Raw genomic sequence first — 22401 nt, 5'->3', positions numbered from 1 at the left:
TGAAATGGTCCCATTTCAATTTCAGAACAAGCGAGTTTTTAGAACTGTATGTATAGCTGCCTTTCCTTTTGTTATCTCAGGGATTTCTGCACAGTTTGAAATAGTAGAATCTATCCCTTTTCCAGGACCCTGAGTCATTTCATTTCTGCCATTTTAAAATATCCTTTATCTACTTGTGAAATCCTACAAAATCATGACCCTTGATCTCTTCTCATTCACTCTCCCCTTCCCCACCCCCATAGCTTTCTAGCTTATGTATTTGTGCCCTTAAATGTGCTTTAAGTGCACTCAAGAAATCCTTGTTAACCAACTACTTATTCCTGAGATAGCCGACACTTTGAGGCTCTCTCTAGCAAATTGCTTAGATTGATTAATAAATGCCTGCCCGGTAACCTAGGAATGACCTTTGACTTCCTTGTTTCTCAGGGAAAGGACTCATTCATTCTCACCAATGCAGATCTGAGAGGTAATATTCTTCAGGAAAGCATCATCCAGCAGTTCGGCATAATTTTCTTTTGTAATGGATAAGCCTTTTTTCTGACCGGGAGCTGGGGCTGTACATGTAACTGCACTCAGTCCCTCTTGGTTTGAAGGTTTGGAAAATATATCATTTATGCCTACTGCAACAACCTGTCAAAAAAAGGAATACACTGATTGTTCATCTTTGTAAATTTGCCCAGTGCAAACTTCATTTTTGATCTCCGATATATAAATATTCTTTGGAACAAGGCGCATTACTTTGCTCTTCCTGGAATCTATTTTGAAAGGTGTTAGTACCTTGGGATGCGTAACACTGGTTTTCTTTTTCTGGAGCTCAAACGGCTGCCTGTTCCAGTCCAGCTGTCTTACCTGGGCTCCTGTTTGACAGAGGGCATTGAGGGGAGTAGGATCTCTCTTTGTGTCAGATCGCCCATCGGTGATAACGATGGCAATTCTCTGATTCCCATCAGGTCGACCAAGGGTGTTACTGGCAAAGTCCAGGGCCTCTCCAGTGAAGGTGCCACCGGCAATCCAGTTCAGGTTCTTCACGGCTCTGAAAATACAATGGAAAATCAAGACGGAACCCTGTTTAAGAGAGCAGCAGCCAGGTTCCACTAAACTTCTTGAATAACCACTTAAATGTTCATTTTTCCTCCTAATTTCTCCCACCACCTATGATTACTGCATCCCCCTTCAGTTTACTTAGGTTATATCCTGTAGCATTATCGATAGGTATGTAATTCAACAAGCCAGAGTCCAAACTTTTCTTTGACTTTTTCCAGTCCTGAACCTGTAATTAGAATGGAGCAGGATATATATTCTTAGGGATATGTGGGCATCTGCTTGCCTTTTCCTCTACTTATCCTTTACTTCTTATCTTTCTCCACTTAATCTCTTCTTCATCATTTCCTTCTTTATTCTTTAATAGTCATTCTGTCTCTTTTCTTCCCTAATTTTTATCCTTTGATTCTGAGGTTTCCTATTTTACCAGCCAAGGGGACAAGTGTGGGGCACATTCAACAAGGAAAGTGGAAGTTAATTTGGAAGGCCTTCATGGAAATGTGGTTTGAGAAAACTTTGCAGATGGGGAGAGCTGTGGTCTGTCAGATTAGGATGGGGAGGAAGTACTTCCCAAGCGCTTAGTACAGTGCTCTGCACACAGTAAGCGCTCAGTAAATATGATTGAATGAAAAAGTGCCAGGTTGGAGGATGGGACAAGCAAAAAGTTAACAGCAGAAGTGATGAAGAAGAAGTACAGAGAATAGGTTAGTTTAAGAGGAATGAAGAGTGTGAGCTATGGTGTAGTGGGAGAAGAAAGTGGATAAGTAGGTGGGAGACAGCTAATTAAATGCCTTGATGACAACTGTCAAGAATTTCTGTTTGATGCAGAGAAGAATGAGCAACAATTTGAAGTTTTTGAGAAATGAAGGGATGCTTGCAGAGTAACTTTAAAAAATGATCTGAGTGAAACAATTAACTGGAGAAGGGGAGATACTAGAAGCAAGGAGATTAGAGAAGAGGCAGATGCAGCAGTCAAGTCGGAATGTGTGGCAAGGATCTGGACCCAGGGTAGTGGTCATTTGAATGGAGAGGAAGGGATGGATCAGGAAATTATTGTGACAGAATCTGTGGGTTGAAAGAGAGAGGGGAGTCGAGGACAGTGCCAAGGTTACTGACATGAGAGATGGGGAGAATAGGGGTGTTACTTTTGAGGGGAAAGTTAGGTGAAAGAGAGGATTTGGGTGGAAAGATGAAGAGTTCTGCTGTAGACATATTGAGCGTGAAGTGACAGGGGCATATCCACCTAGAGATGTCCTGGGGGCTGGATGAAATGCAAGATTTCAGAGAAGGAGAGAGATCAGGGAGATTTGGGAGTCATTTGCATAAAGGTAGGCGTTTCAGTCATGGAAGTGGCTGAGTTCCCCAAAGGCATGATTATAAATTGAGAAGAAAGGGATACCCACAGCTAGGGAGAAGAATTGGAGGAGGTGGTGGCAAAAGTCACTGAAAAGGAAGAATCATCTAGAGAGGAAGGTGAAGAACCACAAGAGAATTGGGCCAGAAAAACCAAGGTGACAATGTTTCCAGGAAAAAGGAATGATTCATAGTGTCGAAGGTAGCTGAAAGGTTGAGGTGGATAAGCACAGAGTCCATTAAATTGAACAAGAAGGACGACATTGGTAAACTTGGAGTGAACAGTCTAAGTGGAGTAAACTGAAATCAGGTTGTAGATCGGTCAAGAAGAGAAATGGACATATATGACCCTTTTGAAGAGTTTGGAAAGATTGGGAGAAGGGAGATTGGGCTTAGTACAGTGCTCCGCACACAGTAAATGGTCAATCAATGCAACTGAATGAACGGGTTTGAAGGAAGGGGAGGAAAAAGCTGTTGGAGAAGCTAACAGAAGTTAAAGAAGAAAAGTGGATACAAGGTGGTGTATATAGAAGGAATGGGGTTGGTCAGTCTTCTGTATCTCTCAATGTGTTGGGCTCTGAGTGTTTCAGTGATATAGAAGTCTTGGCATACTGTACATATACATGTTGTGTAGACTTTCCTTTTGAACTGTACGTCGATGCTATTTTGACACCACATTCTCCCAGAGGATCCAATTTGTATTTTATCTGTGCATTATTGGACAGTGTGAGGGCCTGAATACTAAAACTGAGGTCTGGATTGCTGATGAAAGTCTTTGGTTGTACTTAGGCAGGCTGATTCAAAATCTTGGTTTTCTTCAGACTTGCAGTTTAGTCTACGAAGCAATTCAGAATAGTTTGTGTGTCATCCTGGGTGTATGTGTGCCCAGAACAGAGCCATCATAGCAATAGCAATTCTGTATAATGCTTTCAAAGATATTTGACATGTTTTTAATATATTCACCCAAAAAACTTTCCTGGAGGATTAGAACATAATCTTAACAGCATCTTCTGTGTCTTATTTCAGCCTTAAAAATGTCTCACCTGAACAACTGTGTGGTATGTCCCTGCATAACCTAATAGGACATTACACATATGCAAGGCTGCTTCTTTCAAAGCATCTTCCAACACTATGTTACACTGTGCCCTGATGTGCTTTTCTTATTGGAAGAGCATTTCTTAATTCTGCTATCACATTCTGGCCAAACTTCAGTGGAAAACATGCATTCTGGCAGAACTGAGTATGTTACACAACCCTGATTTACTAGGTAATTTCATTGTGAAATGAAAGACTTTATCACTTTGGAAAATCCTTAAGCTCTTGATAAATTCCTCAGGGTAGCCAAACTTGTTGTTTGTTGTCAGATGTCACATCTCCTGGGAGGATCAAGCATCTTTGTATGGTTTCTGACTACAGTTTTGTTCCTTACATTCTTCCCATTTTTGATGTGCAGTAAAATCATAGCTGCTCCTCTATACCTCATCTAAAACCATGCAATTCTGCAAATGCAAAGGCTCCTCACGTTCCTTTTTTTTTTAAATGGTATTTGTTATGTGCTTTACTCTGTTCCAGGCACTGAACCAAGTGCTGGGGTAGATACAAGGTAATCAGGTTGCTCACAGTCTTAAACCCCATTTTAAGGTGAGGTAACAGACACAGAAGTGAAGTGGTTTTCCCAAGGTCACACAGAGACAAGTGGCAGAAGCTGGATTAAAACCCAGGTCTGTACATTACCTGCTACACCAGGCTGTTTCTCTAACAATGACAAGCCTAGAAGAACTCTGACTAATCAGGGAAATGTCATATAGTTTTCAGTCACCTTTCTCACAATATTTCTTAAAAATGGAGAGGACTGTGGCATCTTTGAAATTAAGTGACTTCTTAGCATTCTACAGATTGAAAATAAAAACAGCCCAAGTTTTAAATAGTTGACTTGCATTTTGGGAGGTAACCATCAGATTTGGGGAGTTCTAACATGTTGCTAACTATGGCAATGGCTCTCAAAAATTAGGATGAAGACCATATCCACACAAGGGCAAATTTTCTGGGCAAGGAAAATACCATATTTTCCAGTATTGTACTCTCCCAGGTTCTTAGCTGAGTGCTGTGCACACAGTAACCACTCAATAAATGATTGATTTCTTCTCTTCCCAAGGCCTTATTTGCAGCATAGCATAGAGGATAAAACATGGTCCTGGGAGTCATAAGGTCATGGTTTCTAAGCCCAGCTCTGCCCCTTGTCTGCTGTGTGACCTTAGGCATATCACTTCATTTCTCTGGGCCTCCATTACCTCATCTGTAAAATGGGGATTGAGATTTATAGTCCCATATGGGGCAGGGACTGTGTCCAATCTGATTTGCTTGTAACCACCCCAGTACTTAGTACTGTGCCTGGCAGATAATATGCACTTCACAAATACCATTATTATTATTATTAGTAGTAGTAGTAGTAGATGGAGTAAATTCAAGTAAAGTGTGCTACAATCTTAAAGGAGTTCCTCCTAAGCAATATCGAGAATGGGACCACCAATCTTAATAGACGTTTCGGGGGCAATACTTGTAGATCCAAATAAGTCATTCAGGGATGTTTTTAAGTTGTTGGCTTGATAAGGGTCAGTGCAGTTAGGGATACCAGTCCAGGTCAGTGCAGTTAGGGATACCAATCCAGCACTTGGAAGAGTGCCCAGTGCTTGGAACAGTGCTGTGCACATGGTAAGCGCTTTAACAAATGCCATCATTATTATTATTTATGTTCAAGATCCTTACCTTGATCAGGGTGCCATAACACATATTTCTGAAGGACTTCCTTTTTTCAGCATCATGAAATTTCTGAGTACACTTTTGATTTCTGTACTAATTAAACCTGGGCCTCCAGTGTTGTTGTAGACAATTTTTTGGAGGGCCCCCCCCACACACTACATTTTTTTCCACAGTGGTAATGGCAGTTGAAACTTTTTTTTCCAGGAAAATGCTTGAAAGTCTCTTCATATTCTAAGAATATGATGTTAGGCCACTTTAAGATGAATTGATTGAATCCCTAGTAAAATTTAGAATTGTATCTGACAATAGTCCAGGTCTAGGAATAGCATCAGTGATATGAATACCTTTCAGTTATTGCTATCAGATGATCATTTAGTCAGTAGAGTAGCACTGTTTAGCTCTTGGGTCCATTGATAATGTCTTTCTTCTTATTTGGTAATTGAAAGGTTGTGTTGCTCATTACTAGCAGGAGCACAAAATGCTATTTCCTACAACATTAACCATACATTTGCAGTAACATTTCCACCTTCAATTTCCTACATTCAGGAACAGAAACTATTTCTCTGATTTTCATGAAGGACATTACAGTCATTACATCACTGACAGCACAGAGTTTGCTTGTGAATCCGTTTTTGAAATGCAGGGTTTCTTGATTATTTAGCATCCTGTTCTTTTCAAGGTGAATAACATTTCAGCTCATAGACACACACTTTTCTGAGCAGTGCTCAGGGCTGCCCTGCAACTCACAAAATCAATCTGAAAAATCCATCCAATCAAATTCCACTCTACAGCCTCTCCTTGGGGAGAGGCTGACTCACTGAACTGGCTGTTCACACAAGGAAGGAACTTGAATCCCTGCAACAACCTTCCAACTTTTTAATAGCTTTTGAATAGTTTCTCCAGGCTATGGGATTCAGTAAAAATAAAAGTCAGATCCTTAATTGAATGAAAGTCGCATAATTCCGTTTTGCCATTTATACCCTATGCCATGGTTCAGAACTTGAAATCAACTATCATTTTTCAGTGTAGTGGTCAGACTTAACTAGGAACATAGTACACTTTTTAACAAAATTGAAAGTAGAGAACAAAGAACAATGAAACAAAGAAGCCCCATACAGTAAACTCTTTGGGTTTCATAAAAATAACATTTAGCAATACAATTATAATATTCTCTGTTTTAAAATACAAAATGATTACTCACTCCTAAATAAGTTCGGGAATTCAGCAACACACACACACACACACACACACACACACACACACACACACACATAACTGAGACTTCTGAAAATCAGATGTTTAGCCTAAGATGGAGTCAAATATTCATGGTTTTTAATTGGTTCTTAGTCTTAGCTATTTCAGTGTAATCTCACCATGTGCCAAGCCACAAGACTACACTTTTCATCCCAAAGCAAGATGTTCATAAATTTCCTGGACAGTGGAGCAGAACAGTGAATACTCACTTAATAATCACTAGAGGCACTTGAAAGAACAAAATCCATTGCATTCTTAGGAGGGCAAAGCAAAAATCTCAAAGAAACAAAGACATCAAGGAAGGTGGCTGAATTTTGTTCTCAACCCTGTGATCCAATTTTTAAGTCTTTTCTTGAACTATTGCACAAAGGTTGGGCTTCTCCACTCCTGTGGTGTGACATCTGGTCCGCCCTGGCTCAAATCATTGGAGCATTTATGGGGCCAGTGACCCATGCGGTCATCCAGCCTCACAGCTGGATGAAACTAGCTGAGCTCTGGAGAGTTTATTCTCTATTCTCCCCAAATTCAAAGGCATCATTTTCATCATTGTCACAGCATGACCCTCTGGATGTCCCCTGAAGTTATGTGCTATCGCTATGAGGATTCTGGACTCCTTATTTAGAGGGAAAAGTTGGGACTTCTTTGGCTTTTCAGTTGATCTGTTTGGGAAACCTCTCCGGTAAATGTTTGCTGATAGGTCTAATTTAGAGCAATCAAATCATTGCAAGAATGTATTCTTGAATTCTGAAGTGCTTCACAAGTGAGGTGCCTACGCTGCTAAATGGATGGAATTTGGAAATGCTGATACCTTAGACGACCACTTGGTTGGGGGCAAAACAAAAAGAATGGACATAGCAGATGAATTCAACACTTTCTTTAGCCAGAGTCTTCAGGGCCAATAGCGATTTTTGCCCACTCTTCCTAGATATCCAAATGGCTTTACTTTGAGAAAATGTAGGTTGAAGACAACACTTAGAAAAATCCAGATACTTATGAGTGTGATCTAGTGATATTAGCAATATTCACATATTAGCAATATTCACATAAATGATATAAAGTTTGTTCTCAGGGCCCCAGTGGCTGCTCGACTGAGCCTCTACCCTTCAGCAGGCCATTTCATAACTGATCCTTAACATCTGGGGCCTTTTATATAAAACAGATTTTTTCCAGCCAATTTTCTAAACTATTGTCTTAGATCCATTTTGAATTTACAGTCCATAATTTAAAGTGTGCTTCATGCCAGGTTATCTTTACCCCTGAGAGAAGAAGAATGACTCTTTAAAGGTTTTCTGTATACCTATTCTTTAAACATGATATCACGTTGGTTAATTTCTACTCGGCATTCAGGGTCAATTCCATTTTCACAAATTATTAATGGCTACAAGATTGAGGTGCCACAATAATTATTTTCCCAAAGCTCCTTCCTTTTCTAAACTGGCTTTTTACTTCTGGGAAGACACAACCTAAAACCAAAAGTGTTGTTTTTTTTTTTTTTTTTTTGCTTGTTTGAAAGACTGAGCAGATAAGGGGTATAGCATAATAGCTTCTGATATTTAGCTTGTAGGTCATACTAAAGTAGTCATACAGAGAAGCTACCAGCCTGTTCACTAAAGTAAATCAGGGTCTATGTCAGTCACTTCAAATGATAAATCCCAATTATTAAGGAACATATTTACCGTTAAAAAGTCAGCTAGTAGTCTATTCTTTTGTCAACAGTCTCCCAGAAAAAGGCAAAGACTTACTCTTTCAAATCGCGGATGTTTCTAATGTTGACATCTGACATGGACACAAGTTCCTGAGTTTTACTGTGACTGTACTGTACAACACCGACTTTGGACTGCCCAGGTTCAAACTGCAAAACAAATTTTGGAGGCAAAATGGAAATCATTAAGTCTTAAAATTGCTAAATTCCTTAAAAGAAACTTTTTGAAAGTGGCATAAACATATTTTGGCTGAGTTCCATCATCTCTGTTGGAGCTTCTCAAGTACACTCACTTGATAAATAGCAGAGAGATGGGAGAGAAAATGGGGAGGAGGAGGGGAAAGAGGAAGGGAGAAACAGCTGGGATTGGGAGCAGCTGCTTGGCTCTTCCCTCCTCTTAACTCAGGTTTTTTTTTTTAACTAATTCCAATCAATAGGAAATGGGCGAATATCAGATGAGGAATTTTGAAAAGGGGGACAGTGGATAAGAGGCTTAGAGAAGTTCAGGAATTAGTTAAGGAGGATTCTGGGAGAGAAGTCTCTAATTCTAAAAAGACCAGTTTACTAAAGTCTTGATTGAGGGGTGTGTGTTTAAGGATGGGGAGAGAGGGAGGGCTTCAATAGTGTCCACAGTCACAGTTCCTTTGAAAACCACTACTGAAAAGAAATCACTATCATAAAGTAATAAAAACTGGATGGCAAGGGAAGGTCCCCAAGGCCTTAGGGTTCTTAGCTGGAGGACTCTCTTACTCCCAGTGATGCCCAAAGATGACAAAACATCTTAAAGTGTACATTTTCAATTGGGATGATGATGACAGAGGAACTAGTCTAATCCCCTCAGTAAGGCATTCCAATAAAAATAAAAGTTTTCAAAAGATAAAGCTGACTTTCTCTTGCCCATTTGTTCTCTTCCCCCTCCATACCTCAGCTTGAGCTATTAACTGTGCCCAAGCAGACCTCTTAATTTCTCACTGGTCTTGGCTCTGTTGCCTCTGACCCATTGGTCCCACTTCTCAGATCAATCCCTTTCATAGAGTGAATTTTCTTCCATTTTGAAGAACAAACAATGATTCCTAATAAATTGACCTCTCCTTTTATTCCATCCTAAGGCTTGTAAATGTCTATTGGGTTGGCAAATGAGAAAGAATAGAATTTTGAAACAGTCTGCTTCTGCTTAACCTTAAACACTTACTGCTTTAGTGATATTTTCACATGGGTCTTTCCTTTTATGCTTTTTTTTTTAGAATAACTGGAGTTTGTGGAAAAGGCAAGTTTAGATCTGGTTATTCATCACATTCATGAATTCATTTGAGGTGCCGTTGTTCATTTGGTTTCTGATCTTATAGTAGAGGACAAGAATTGGGGGCAGGAAGGAAGAAGGGTGGGGAAATACTTCCTCTCCAGTTTAAATGGATGATTTCATGGCAAAATTATTAACCATGAATTTTATTGTGGTTTTCAAATGGACGTGGATAATTTTTCCTAGAACATTCCATGTACATAAAATTTACTTTCTGGTAATTCTTTACCATCCGACATGGGGTAGGAAATTGATTAGGTTAATTGCAATATACCTTAATCACAGCATAAAAATAATAAATTATATCAACATTATATTTGGACCTATTATGTATTTTTCCTGGAGCCACAAATTTAGAGTCTAAATCTAAAAAAAAAATAGAAATAGATTAGAGTTTTCTTTTGCTATGCCTGAGTGAAAAAAGGAGCCTATGAAACTACAGAGGAGATTACAATCAAGATCAATCATCTCACCGTGACTTGTTCATCTCTGCTCAACCTATCGATGACTTTGACGATGAAATCTTTGGCAATCTCAAAGTTTTGCAGACCTATGCTTTCAGAACTGTCCAACACGAAGAAGAGATCAATGGGCCCACATATGCATTCTACAACAAAAAAGGAACATACCAGGACATGGGTTAATAACACAAAATTAATAATAATAATTATTATTATGGTATTTGTTAAGTGCTTACTATGTGCCAAGCACTGTTATAAGCACTGGGGAGATACAAGGTCATCAGGTTGTCCCATGTGGGGCTCACAGTCTTAATCCCCATTTTTCAGGTGAGGTAACTGAGGCACAGAGAATTTAAGTGATTTGCCCAAAGTTACACAGCTGACAAATGGTGGGGTCAGGATTAGAACCCATGACCTCTGACTCCCAAATCCATGCTCTTGCCACTAAGCCACACTGCATCTCTCAGACTGCATGCCATTTTGCCAGAATAACAAATGTTCATGGTTTAACTAATTAAGCAGTAGTATTTATTGTGCACTTACGTGTGCAGAGCACAATATTAAGCTCTTGGAAGAGTATAGTGAGACAAAATAAAACAGACCACGAGGTAGCCAAGGAGTTGCTCATATGACTTTTAAAAGACACAAACTCCCCAGCTGGTTTGGATTACCAACATGAGCATCATCGTTTTCAGAAGCAGAATAACAGGATAAAGATATCCCAAGAACTTCCTCGTTTGGAACTTATTTGCCTGTTTATCTTCAATGTGCAAATATTCTCAGCCCATTTAAGTCACTGTTATTCTGAAGTCTGAACTGGAGGCACAATGCTACACGTGTATCATGTAGCTTTCCCTGATGACAGAGCTATGCTAAAGGATATGATTCTGGGCCACAGAGTAAAGGGATCAGAAGGGAATTCAGCACAGTGCTCCAAAGTCCAAGACTCTACTTTGGATGCTGAAAATAGTAGTAGAAAAAGACAACGAAGCAGCATGCACTTTTAGATCAGTGTGTAAATTCATACTCACCACAGCAAGCTGGGGAAAGATGGGGGAAAAAGAGGAAATTTAAATACAGACCTCACTGATTTCTGAAAATAAAAACATGAAAACAGTACACTTTTGGGGAGATTTTCCTTACTTTCAGCGGATGATTTCTCTCTTCCAACTAAATCCCTAGCATTTTTCCTTTTCCAAAGGATAGGGGGCATGATCCTATGGTGTTTGGTGAATCCCCTCATAAAATCAAAGAGGGTTGAAATTAAGCCATTTACATCAAAAGGAGTGCTCTGTACAGAAGAGGTCATTGGACATGTAGTAGTTTGACACCCTAATCTTATCACCCAATTGAAGCAGCAGTTGCTGGATGGGACACTTATGGGTGGGCTCTGCCTCCTTGAAGGGGTTAGGTGCGACTGAGAACTAAGATTCCAATCTTCCTTCGTTTCCTATATTGTCTTTGTTTTCATTCTATTTCTTGTTCTGTCTAGTATACTGTTTTCCTCACCTAATTCTCTTCATTTACCCATGTGTCTCCCCTGAGCTGCAACAAATATAGACAGTTTGGTACAGAATGGTATTGTGTCCTCAATCTTTTGGACCAGTTGACTTTTGTAGGACATTGTGCACCTGGCTCCCCTCTCTTGTCCTTGGGTTTCTCTACCAGGAGCATACCGTCACTGACAAGGCCTGCATCATTAATGACAGTTGGTACCCCATGGAAGGGACAGTGGGAAAAAAATCTATCCCTACCTCCCTAGGCATCTATTAATCTTAATCTATTTCATGTCTGGTTGAATACAATGGGCAAGTTCACCTTGAGTGCAAACTGAGTTTTTGATAAGAAATCCAAAATTGTGTTCCTATTCTTTACACCCAAAGACACTGCCAGTGATCAACTTTTAATAAATATTTTTAGCTCAAGGAAAGGATAAATTCTTAATTCTGGAACTAGGAGGTGACAGTCTAAGCCACTGGGGCTAGTATGACAGGCTCTAGCTGTAATAAATGATGGTATTTGTTAAGTGCTTACTATGTGCCATGCACTGTTCTAAGCACTGAGGGAGATACAAGGTAATCAGGTTGTCCTACATGGGGCTCACAGTCTTAATCCCCATTTTACAGATGAGGTAACAAGCACAGAGAAGTGAAGTGACTTGCCCAAAGTCACACAGCTGACACGTGGCGGAGCCGGGATTAGAACCCACAACCTCTGACTCCCCGTGCTCTTTCCACTAAGCCACGTAGAGATACTGATGTCCAATTTTGGGGATGAACCTCTGCCTTTTTGCTCCCCATCTTTATTTCAGTCAGGGGTGGCAGAGGCACTGAAGATCGCTGGTGCCATGTGCTGAAACTCCCTCTGGGAGCCTGGAACAAATCAAGTCCTATCACCCTTTCCCCATCCAGTTCACAATAACCCATTTCTGATTGCTGATGTTTGGGATAGACTAGTTTACAGATATTTTTCTCTTCTTATCAGAGATATTTAAAATGAAAAAATCAATACTCACAGCACATTTTCATAATGATGTCCAGAATTTCACATTCCTGGAGAAAAAAAAAAGGCCACAGTGTCACCCAAGAGCCTGGAGAAACTCAGGTGATTTGAAAGGGCAAGTGTGTCTGCAAGTGTCCCAAGAACCTTGAAGGAAAAAAGCATCTGCTTCAGCAGGATGAATTCTGAGTAACAAGTGCTTTAACTTGCATTTGTTGGATTATTTACTAGTGCAGATGGGCAAGCAGCAAAAGAGGGAGGTGACAAATTACCACTCTAGGGCTGCATCATCCTTCAAGGGGTGATAACCTTCTTTCTTCTGTAAATAATGACTGAAGGGGGTCTATCAAAGACTAATTAGGAAATTACAACTGGAAGGGACCTTGGGGTATCATATGGCCAACTCTTTAGGGAGGTGAATAACTAAATCATCCAGGATATTTAACTGACTTAAGGATCTCCTGGGTTGGAGATGCCATAATGTTCCTTGATTGCTGGTTTCAAGGCTTTTTTGATCTGTTAGAAAGTCCTTTCTTCTACCCAAGTTAAATGTTTCTTCTTATTTTGTCCTCAGTCACCAACATATTCCTCATTAAAAACCCTTCACATATTTGAAGGCAAATTATTAACTCAACCCTTGGCCCTTTCTTCTCCAAGCTCAGTCGTCATAATTCCTTCAATCTTTTCTCACACAGGGTCTATTTCCAGAAATTCCATCATTTTCTGACATTTCTCAGTTGATTTTAACCTGGGGAACAAATTGGGATATTACTAAATGTCTCACCATACCTGAGGAATAAGAGCACTGTACCAGTCAGAAAAATGAGGTTAAGTACCAAAAACGTGTTTTCTGAACTCAGCTTAGCTTAGAAATCTGTTCAAGCACATTTTGAAAATACTATAACAGAAAATATAGTGTTTATCATGTAAATCCCATGTTATATAAGCAGGGAAATTGTTTTGCAATCTAATATGAAATTTTCACCATTGCCAGAATTTTAAAGCAAGCTGTTGCTTTACAGTAGGAGGGTCCTAACAAATGAAATGCCCAATATTTCTATTCTTAGGATTTTTTTTCCCAAATGCTACTTTCAAAATAAAGAGACATGATTAGCCTACAATGTTCATGAAGCTTCTTTCATTTTTTTTTCTTAAGGGAATTGATTTTGTTTTAATCCAGATTCCCGGAGCAATTTGCTTGGCAAACAACTTGCTCTAATAAATCTCCTCGCTCTGGTCTATTGGACAACAGAATACTGTAAGGGGATCTAACTGGATCAGTGGCTGGATCAAAACTAGCAAATGTTGGCAAGCTTTTGATTTGCTATTCTGTTTAATGCCCCATCTCCAAGTAAAGTGTTGGCTGAGGAACAAGATTGAGGACTGATTGGCTGCCAACATATTGCAGCAACTTTAAGGTGAATAAATCAGGATAAACTAGAGCATAATTCATTGGGCTATTCAGGATAAAGTTCAGAGTTTGATATTTAGCAGAGTTAACCTAGTCTGAACACGGGGAAAACTATCACAGGATCTCTTTGTTCTGATGTACCAGAGAAAAGATGAAAACATCATTTCAGACTCATTTTACATGGGTTCACCACTCACAATAATATCTTCTTTTTCATCAGATCTGTCAGAGAAATCCGGGCAAAATACACTGATCTGAGCAATTAGTTGAACTGCTAAGCCCTTGCCTTCTCCTCCTCATCATCATAATCATCGTAATTTACAACAATATATAACATGGCTGGCACACTTGGATTGAACTCTCAGGATGTGCCCAATTTCTTAATATTTAGTTAGAAAATGAATCTCTCCTTGAAGAACAGGATGCTATAGACTTATTCTGACTCAGGTAAAAAAAAAATCATTTCAGAGATCTCCCTGATTGAGACAATTCTTTCATTAACACGGGGCAAAGTTTACTTACAGTGCTTTGCACACAGTAAGTGTTCAATAAATATGACTGAATGATTCTATAATACAATCCCTCAAAATTATTGTAAATGGATCTCCTGAATATCAACCAAGGAAAACCCAATTTATCCATATAGAATTTGTTACACGGATGAAACAAAAGTCATTTTCAGTAGGGCTTTCACTTCTTCCCATTATTATGTGAATCTACAAAAAACATATGATGAGATGGTGGATGTTTACTAAGCAATATTTAGTGTTTTGTTTATTTTATGGTACTTGTTGAGTGCTTACTATGTGTTAGATACTGGTTTAAGTGCTGGAGTACTTCAGCCTGGCCAGGCCCGGCCCACATCATCCTCCTGGCCTGGAATGCCCTCCTTCCACACATCCACCAAGTTAGCGCTCTTCCTCCCTTCAAAGCCCTACTGAGAACTCACCTCCTCCAAGAGGCCTTCCCAGACTGAGCCCCCTTTTTCCTCTCCTCCTCCCCATCCCCCCCGCCCTACCTCCTTCCCCTCCCCACAGCACTTGTATATATATTTGTATAGATTATTTTACTTGTACATATTTCCTATTCTATTTACTTTGTTAATGATCATCATCATCATCATCAATCGTATTTATTGAGCGCTTACTATGTGCAGAGCACTGTACTAAGTGCTTGGGAAGTACAAATTGGCAACATATAGAGACAGTCCCTACCCAACAGTGGGCTCATTTAGTTTTAATTCTATTTGTTCTGTCGACTTTGACACCCGTCCACATGTTTTGTTTTGTTGTCTGTCTCCCCCTTTTAGACTGTGAGCCCACTGTTGGGTAGGGACCGTCTCTATATGTTGCCAACTTGTACTTCCCAAGCGCTTAGTACAGTGCTCTGCACACAGTAAGTGCTCAATAAATACGATTGAATGTATGAATGAATGGAGTATGTGCAAGTCAATTAGGTGGGGCACGGTCCCTGTCCGGTATGAAGCTCACAGTCTTAAGTGGGAGGGAGAACAGGTATTGATTCCACATTTTACAGTTGAGGAAACTGAGGCAGAGAGAAGTCAAATGACTTGCCCAAGGTCACACAACTAGCAACTGGCAGAGTCAGTATTAGAACCCAGATCCTCTGATTCCTAGGCCCATGCTTTTCCCAGTAGGCCATGTTGCTTTCCTAATGTCAGTTCATTGATTCATTGATAGACCTCATCCCTCTGCTCTTTACCTAGTGGAAAAATAGTAACAGAAAAGCAGTTTCACTTACATCTGGTCCAGGAGGCCCCGTGTGTCCTGGAGGTCCCTGCAAAAAGAGTTTATGAGTGGATGATCAAGGGAAATAGTTGGGTTATCACTTCCTGACCATATGTGGTGGAATGAGGGAGGGAAATGGAGGTGGCTTCAAACTGTTCAGTTCAAACGGAGCCAGACTATCAAACATCTTGGTCTGGTCAAGAGAGCAGATGGACCCTGAACTCAAACTATGAGATAGTTCTTGAACTCCAGCCATCCAGTCTTGCCAGAGGAATGCCCTGTTTAATGCTCACAGCCTCTCAGAGTACACCGCGTGCCTGGGTTATGGATAGTAAATTGAGCCACAAGTTGATATGGGTCTTCTCTTTCCATTTTATCCTGAAGAGATATAGCCAGGTATACAGAACCTGGCAGGACCTGCAAGTCCCAGATTCTATTATAAAAGGTCAAAATCTTGCAAACCCAGGCACCAGGGCAAGACTTCTTTCCAAGGCTGTCAAGCGGGAAATGTGAATTAACTGGAGAAACCTATGCTTGAACAATATGCTTGTCTCTTTATGGGGTCAGATTGACTGATCTTCCCTTTTGGCCCTAAGGCTGCCCAGGGTCTTTGCCATTTAGTGTTAAAGGGCATGGACAGGTTACAGTTCACACATGAATTATGCTGAATTCCCTTCTGATCCCTTTACTCCGTGGCCCAGAATCATATCCTTTAGCATAGCTCGGTCATCAGGGAAAGGTACACGGTGTTTTCTAATGCCACCTCAGGGACTCTTGATATTTAACCGGTCAATGAAATAGGCAATAACTTTATGCGCTCTGGTTTGAATAGCTGTTGAATATAAACTCCCCTTCCTAGCAGCAAATTGTTATGCTTGGTTTATTCTCTGCCAGCAAAGCCACATCATAAAATTCACACAGAGTTTGGAATGCCTCTTTCTTCTACATCTCTGGACTTCCCTGATTAATCTCCCTACTCTTTTCCCCCTCTGATGCCTCTGCAGCGTCACTTAGATTCTCACTCTTCCACCTTGTAATACTTATGTATATATCTTTAAAGTCCGTTTCCCCCAACCTGTCTCTCTCCTTCACTAGATTGTAAACTCCTTGAGAAAGGGGATTGTGTCTGCTAACTCTAGGGTACTCTCTCTTTAGTGCTCAGTACATTGCTCTGCATGGAGTAAGCATTCAATAAGTACTACAGATTGATTTTATGCACAGCTGTTACTTACAGCAGGGCCTTCAGGGCCTCTGTGACCTTTGGCTCCTTTTCTTCCTGGAGGCCCAGGGTTGAGGTCCTGAAAGAAATAAGCAAATGGTTTAATGCTCATTGAGCACTCTCCCAACATGGCCCCAGAGGGGTTGTCCTGCTATAATTCCACATGCTCCATTTTATCCATTTTCCAGGACAAGGTGACAAGAAGAGGACACAATATTTCTTCAGTTAAGAGGATTATACTCTAATTTGGTCTTACAAATTCCTTCCTCTTATGACAATATCATTTCTGTTTCCAGTTGAGAGAGAAATTAATCAGGACGCAAACTTTTTACTTATAAAATCCCATTACTATTGTCACTCAACCGTTAACAATACTAACATTCCTCAAAATGTGCTAGTCAGTTAGATAAGCAGCATTTGGGGCATTTGTATCCAGTAAACCAGATGACAAGAATGTATAGTTCAAAAGTTCATTCATTCAATCATATTTACTGAGTGCTTACTGTGTGCAGAACACTGTACTAAGTGCTTGGGAAGTACAAGTTTGCAACATATAGAGATGGTCCCAACCCAACAGCAGGCTCACAGTCTAGAAATTCATCCCACTAGACTGTAAGCTCCTTGTGGGTAGGGAATATGTCCACCAACTCTGTTGTACTGTACTCTTCCAAATTCTTAATACAGTGCTACACCCACAGTAAGTGCTCAATAAATCCGACTGATTACAAATTTCATTTTAATTATCTTGCAAAAATAACTCCAGAAGGGCAAGAAGGTTGTCAGCACTAGTCTTCACTTACATCATTACCAGGATCACCGGCTTCTCCCTCATCACCCTTGACACCAGGATAGCCTTTGGTGCCCTAAAAATTGAGAACAAATAACATTTTTAACCAGAAATAAGGCACTGGAAAATCCCATTAGAGGAACTTACACTTGTGAGATTTCAGTCAAGGAACAGGATTTGTCATTGGATATGTAAAATAGTATGTTGATTTATAAACAATCATTTTAAACCCACTGTTTCAGCAGTTTCAAGAGTCAAGGATGAATTTGAATGAATGGTAAAGATTATTTAAGAAAGATCTTCAGCTGCTAAGAATCTATACAGTGGCAGGATCAGCAGAAGTGCCTCAGTGAAGGGACAGACAGAGGAAGAGCAAGATCAGAACTAGACAGGATCAAATCACAGAGGGACTACTAGGTTAAAACGAATGCCCTGAATACTTCCTAGAGGTAAATGTGCAATATGCAACTTGACCATTGACTAAATCCAAGAGTATATATTTTGTGCCAGTCTTCATGAATAGAATTACTTATGTACTAGTAATGTCTATTCTCAACAAAACTGTTGTAAAGCCCTGTTATGAGAGAGCATCTTGAATATTAATCTCACTAAGATTGATCAGGCTGAAGAGAGGGAAGCTCAAATAATAATTGATCAGGCAATTCTACACCCTTAAAAAGGGGATGCTAGGAGGTGCGGCCAGAAGTAGGTAAGGGTTGAGCCAGGTAGGGGGTTGGACTAGGGAACATTGAGAATTCACAGAATAATAAGAATCTATGGTTTCTTTAAACAGCAACTCCTAGGATATTGTCACTTGATCAGTTGTGCCTCCGCATAATTGGTCCGGAGAACATCTTTCTTGAATTCGCTTACAAGAAACTCGCTCTCAGCTTTCCTTGTTGCCTCTCCCTTTTACTCTCCCCCGTCTCCCTCCCCCACCACCTTGGTGTTCCCTTGGCCAATATGAAATTTCACTGGATAGTAAGACATTTCTTAGTTCAATGCAGCACTGAAGAGAGTAGCATCCTGAAGATCTTTAATTAAACCCGAATGAAAAATCAACCAGAACATTTAAAATGTGAAACACCTTAACATGGAGAGCTGCAGCCATCTCTTAGCATGTTTTGGGAATACAAATCCTCTTCCTGGATATGGAAAAGGAGGCTCATGGTAACCAATCACTCCCACTAAAGGGGCCCAACAGCCAGATATAACAGAAAAAGGAAACTTGATAAGAAACCCCTAGCTGACTGAAAACTTTATCACATTAAGATGTAGAACTTAAGCTCAGAAAAATGAAAATATTAAAAGAAAGTTTCTTGTAGCAACATTAGCTCACTTGTCTTTGACAGGATGCATTAAAATATACATGGACAAGTTAAGCAGTCATTTTAAATATCATTAATGGTTACATAAATGACTACAGGTAGCATAACTTCTAAATTCTCAAATACAACTTTGCAGTCCATCAGGCTTTTGCCCTATTGAATCTTTCACTGCTTCATTAAAAAATGACAACCGTAAATAAAATCCCACCAAATGCATGTGTATATCTTAGATAAACCACTGTTGGCTATAGACAGGAACCATCTTTTCCTCTCCATCCAAACCACTATGTTGTTAGTACAATCACTCATCCTATCCCAATTGGATTACTGCAACAGCCTCCAAACCTCCTGCCTCTCCCTACTTCAGTCCATACTTCACCCAGCTGCCTGGATCATCTTTCTACAGAAACATTCAAGACATAATAATAATAATAATAATAATAATATTGGTATTTGTTAAGCACTTACTATGTGTCAAGCACTGTTCTAAGCACTGGGGGGGATACAAGGTGATCAAGTTGTCCCATGTGGGGCTCACAGTCTTAATCCCCATTTTACTAACTGAGGCAGCACAGAGAAGTTAAGTAACTTGCCCAAAGTCACACAGCTGCTAAGTGGCAGAGGTGGGATTAGAACCCAACGACCTCTGACTCCCAAGCCCGGGCTCTTTCCACTGGGCCACACCCCCATCCTCAAAAATCTCCAGTGGTTGCCCAACCACCTCCGTATCAAACAAAAACTCACCATTGGCTTTAAAGCACTCTACTTCCTTGACCCTTCCTACCTCACCTCGCTTCTCTCCTTCATTTCATTCATTCAATCATATTCATTGAGTGCCTACTGTGTGCAGAGCACTGTACTAAGCTCTTAACCCAGCCTGCACACCTGGCTCCTTTAGTGCACTGTGCCTCAATCTCACCTGTCCCACCACCCACCTGTCCTGCCTCCGACCCCTGGCCCATGTTCTGCCTCTGGCCTGGAACGCCTTCCCTCCTCAAATCCGACAGACAATTGCTGTCCCCACCTTCAAAGCCTTATTGAAGGCACATCTATTCCAAGAGGCCTTCTGGGACTATGCCCCACTTTTCCTCATCTCCCAAATCTCTTCTGCATCACCCTGACTTGCTCCCTTTTCTCTTCCCCCCTCTCCCAGCCCCACAGCACTTATGTATATATCTGTAATTTTATTTTTTTGTATTGATATCTGTCTCCCTACCACTAAACTGTGAGCTCATTGTGGGCAGAAAATGTCACTGTTTATTGTTGTATTGCACTTTCTCAAATGCTTAGTATAGTGCTCTGCATATAGTAAGCACTTAATAAATATGATTGAATGAATTAATATATGCAGCATACATTCCTCATATTTGAAGGACGGTTGAAAAGTTGGAAGGCCATATGATTAATTAGTCTAGTTATAGTTAGTTTCAGATGGTTATTCTCAAGCAGTTTATATACGCATACACATACACAAACATATATAAATCTCTCTATATACATATATCTAAATATATATACATAATATATAGATTTATATACATATGTGTACTATAAATCTAATAAAAACTTTGCCTACAAGGAATCTCACACGTTGGTAGTAAAATTCCTAGAGCTAAAGAAAGGACAACTAAAAACCTAAGGGATTCTACTGAAATGAGAAGAGAGGAAAGAAAGAGATCAAGACTGAGAGAGAGTGAACAAGTGAGAAAGTAAAGGATATGATATGAAGCAGCTCACGTTTATGCCAGGAGGACCTCTGTTCCCTGGATATCCCTAGGGAAAACGGATAGAACATTAAATCAGGTTCAAAGCAATAAAATTACTTCTCTTTGGTGCTTTTGGTATTTATAAAACTTACTGGGAATCCTGGGAATCCTTCAGTTCCATTTCCAGGTGGGCCATCTTCACCCTAGTAGAGTGGAGGGAAGAGATACAAATGATGTCAAAATAAAATCAGTCCATTAAGAGAATAAAATAGATTAGTGCCCTGCAGCTGGGGATCTGCTGCTCCTTAATGGCCCCCAAAGTGTCCATTTTTCCTTCTTAATCAAAGTCTCTTCCTTTGGACAACAGGAGGTGGCCAAAAGTCCTCAGAGATTAGTTCTTACCTAATGAAAATAGTAACTCTGTTTTTATTCATCTGCATAACATATATGAGCCCCATAATAAAGGATTGGGAAAAACGTAAAGGAAATAAATGTTCACTAAAAGGCAACCTCCCTGCCCTCCCCTGATATTTTGTGGATTAAGGATTTAAATTGCTTTTCTAAAAAAAAAAAAAGTTTGCTATAGAAAATAAAAAAAGCAAGACTAATTTCAGTGATCACTGCAGGACTTATGGTTTAATTTAAAATTATGTTCTAAGTGGAACGGTACCCTGAGGAAAAAAATGAACGTTCATAAAAAGGCAAAGAAATATAATTTGAATAGGGGGTACAGAAGGCCTTCTCCCTGCCAAAACAGAAGACAACATTAAGTGGGCTCAAAGTGGTGGGCTGTATTGGGAATTATCCCTCTTTTCCTCCCACGCTTCCTTTACCCCCACTTGTCTGTTTAGCATTCTGAGCTTCTTTGGAGTTGATTGAAGAGCCGCATATGGAAAAGATATGAGAAATGGGCTCACGTCATGGAAACTTTAACTCATCTTGAAAATGAAAGGGAAAAAAAGCTCCACTTTTCTCTACTGCAATGCCCAAAAGCTGCCTCATCAGAAAATGAGATGCTCCCTTCCTCCCAGACGTTAAGATTTCTGGTAATCAGCTTACTAGAATGCAGTTAGTGCATTTTCAGATTAGTCTAGTGGGCTCAATGGGACATGTACGTTTTCCTTCCCCCTTTGCCTGTCTCCATCCCATGAAGAAGCAGTTGAGTTCTTTCCATAGGAGTCAATTCCAACTGGAAGAGACAACTGACCAACAGCAAGGACTCTATACTGGTAACTCTGGAATGCACGTATGGACATAAGCTTACCCGATCACCCATCAAACCAGGATCTCCAGGTGGTCCTACAGGTCCCACGGCTCCTTTGGGACCCTATGTAAAGTGAGGAAGATGATGTTGATGAAATTAAGTTTTGGAGTATATAAAACAGACAATGTAGGGATGAGTTGCACAAATTCATTTTTCTTATCATGAGGGAAAACCTGGTTTATTCATATTTACTGAGCTCTCACTGTGTGCAGAGCACTGTACTAAGTGCTTAGCACTGTACTTCTTTCTCCCAAGAAGCTACAGTGATTTAGGAAAAACAAAGTGTGTTTTCAATCAATCAGTGGTATTTATTGAGCACTTACTGTGTTCAGAATACTGTTCTAAGCATTTTGGAGAGTGTAATGGATAAACGTTTCATCCACAGACGGAAGGATTGCACAAGTAAGAAAATGGAAGTGGAGGAAGGATAGCTACATAGTGGGAGAAGGAAATGAGAGAGAGAGAGAGAGAGAGAGAATCAGAATCAGAGACAGTGACAGAGAGAAAAGGCTACTATTGCTAAAATGTGCATCTCCCAGTAAAGACTGAGGCAGGACTAGTAAACAAT

The 22401-nt window shown here is 40.1% G+C and overlaps 1 protein-coding gene across 1 annotated transcript in view; it reads right to left on the bottom strand.

Annotated features, from left to right (window-relative positions):
- Positions 1–22401, bottom strand: part of COL6A1 (collagen type VI alpha 1 chain) — a 72802-nt gene that overhangs the window by 5465 nt on the left and 44936 nt on the right. Inside the window, exons 22-33 of the mRNA XM_038749244.1 lie at positions 21834–21896; positions 20722–20772; positions 20601–20636; positions 17549–17611; positions 16762–16827; positions 15543–15578; positions 12387–12423; positions 10903–10911; positions 9884–10017; positions 8151–8260; positions 850–1033; positions 450–630 (exon numbers count right to left, since the gene is read on the bottom strand). Of these exons, the coding sequence (XP_038605172.1) occupies positions 450–630; positions 850–1033; positions 8151–8260; positions 9884–10017; positions 10903–10911; positions 12387–12423; positions 15543–15578; positions 16762–16827; positions 17549–17611; positions 20601–20636; positions 20722–20772; positions 21834–21896 (970 nt within the window). The remainder of the gene's footprint in view (positions 1–449; positions 631–849; positions 1034–8150; positions 8261–9883; positions 10018–10902; positions 10912–12386; positions 12424–15542; positions 15579–16761; positions 16828–17548; positions 17612–20600; positions 20637–20721; positions 20773–21833; positions 21897–22401) is intronic.

Source organism: Tachyglossus aculeatus, chromosome 7 (assembly GCF_015852505.1).
Source record: "Tachyglossus aculeatus isolate mTacAcu1 chromosome 7, mTacAcu1.pri, whole genome shotgun sequence".
NCBI classification, from domain to species: domain Eukaryota; kingdom Metazoa; phylum Chordata; class Mammalia; order Monotremata; family Tachyglossidae; genus Tachyglossus; species Tachyglossus aculeatus.
Note: the sequence above shows the minus strand (reverse complement) of the source record. Positions and strands in the feature narration are given on the sequence as shown.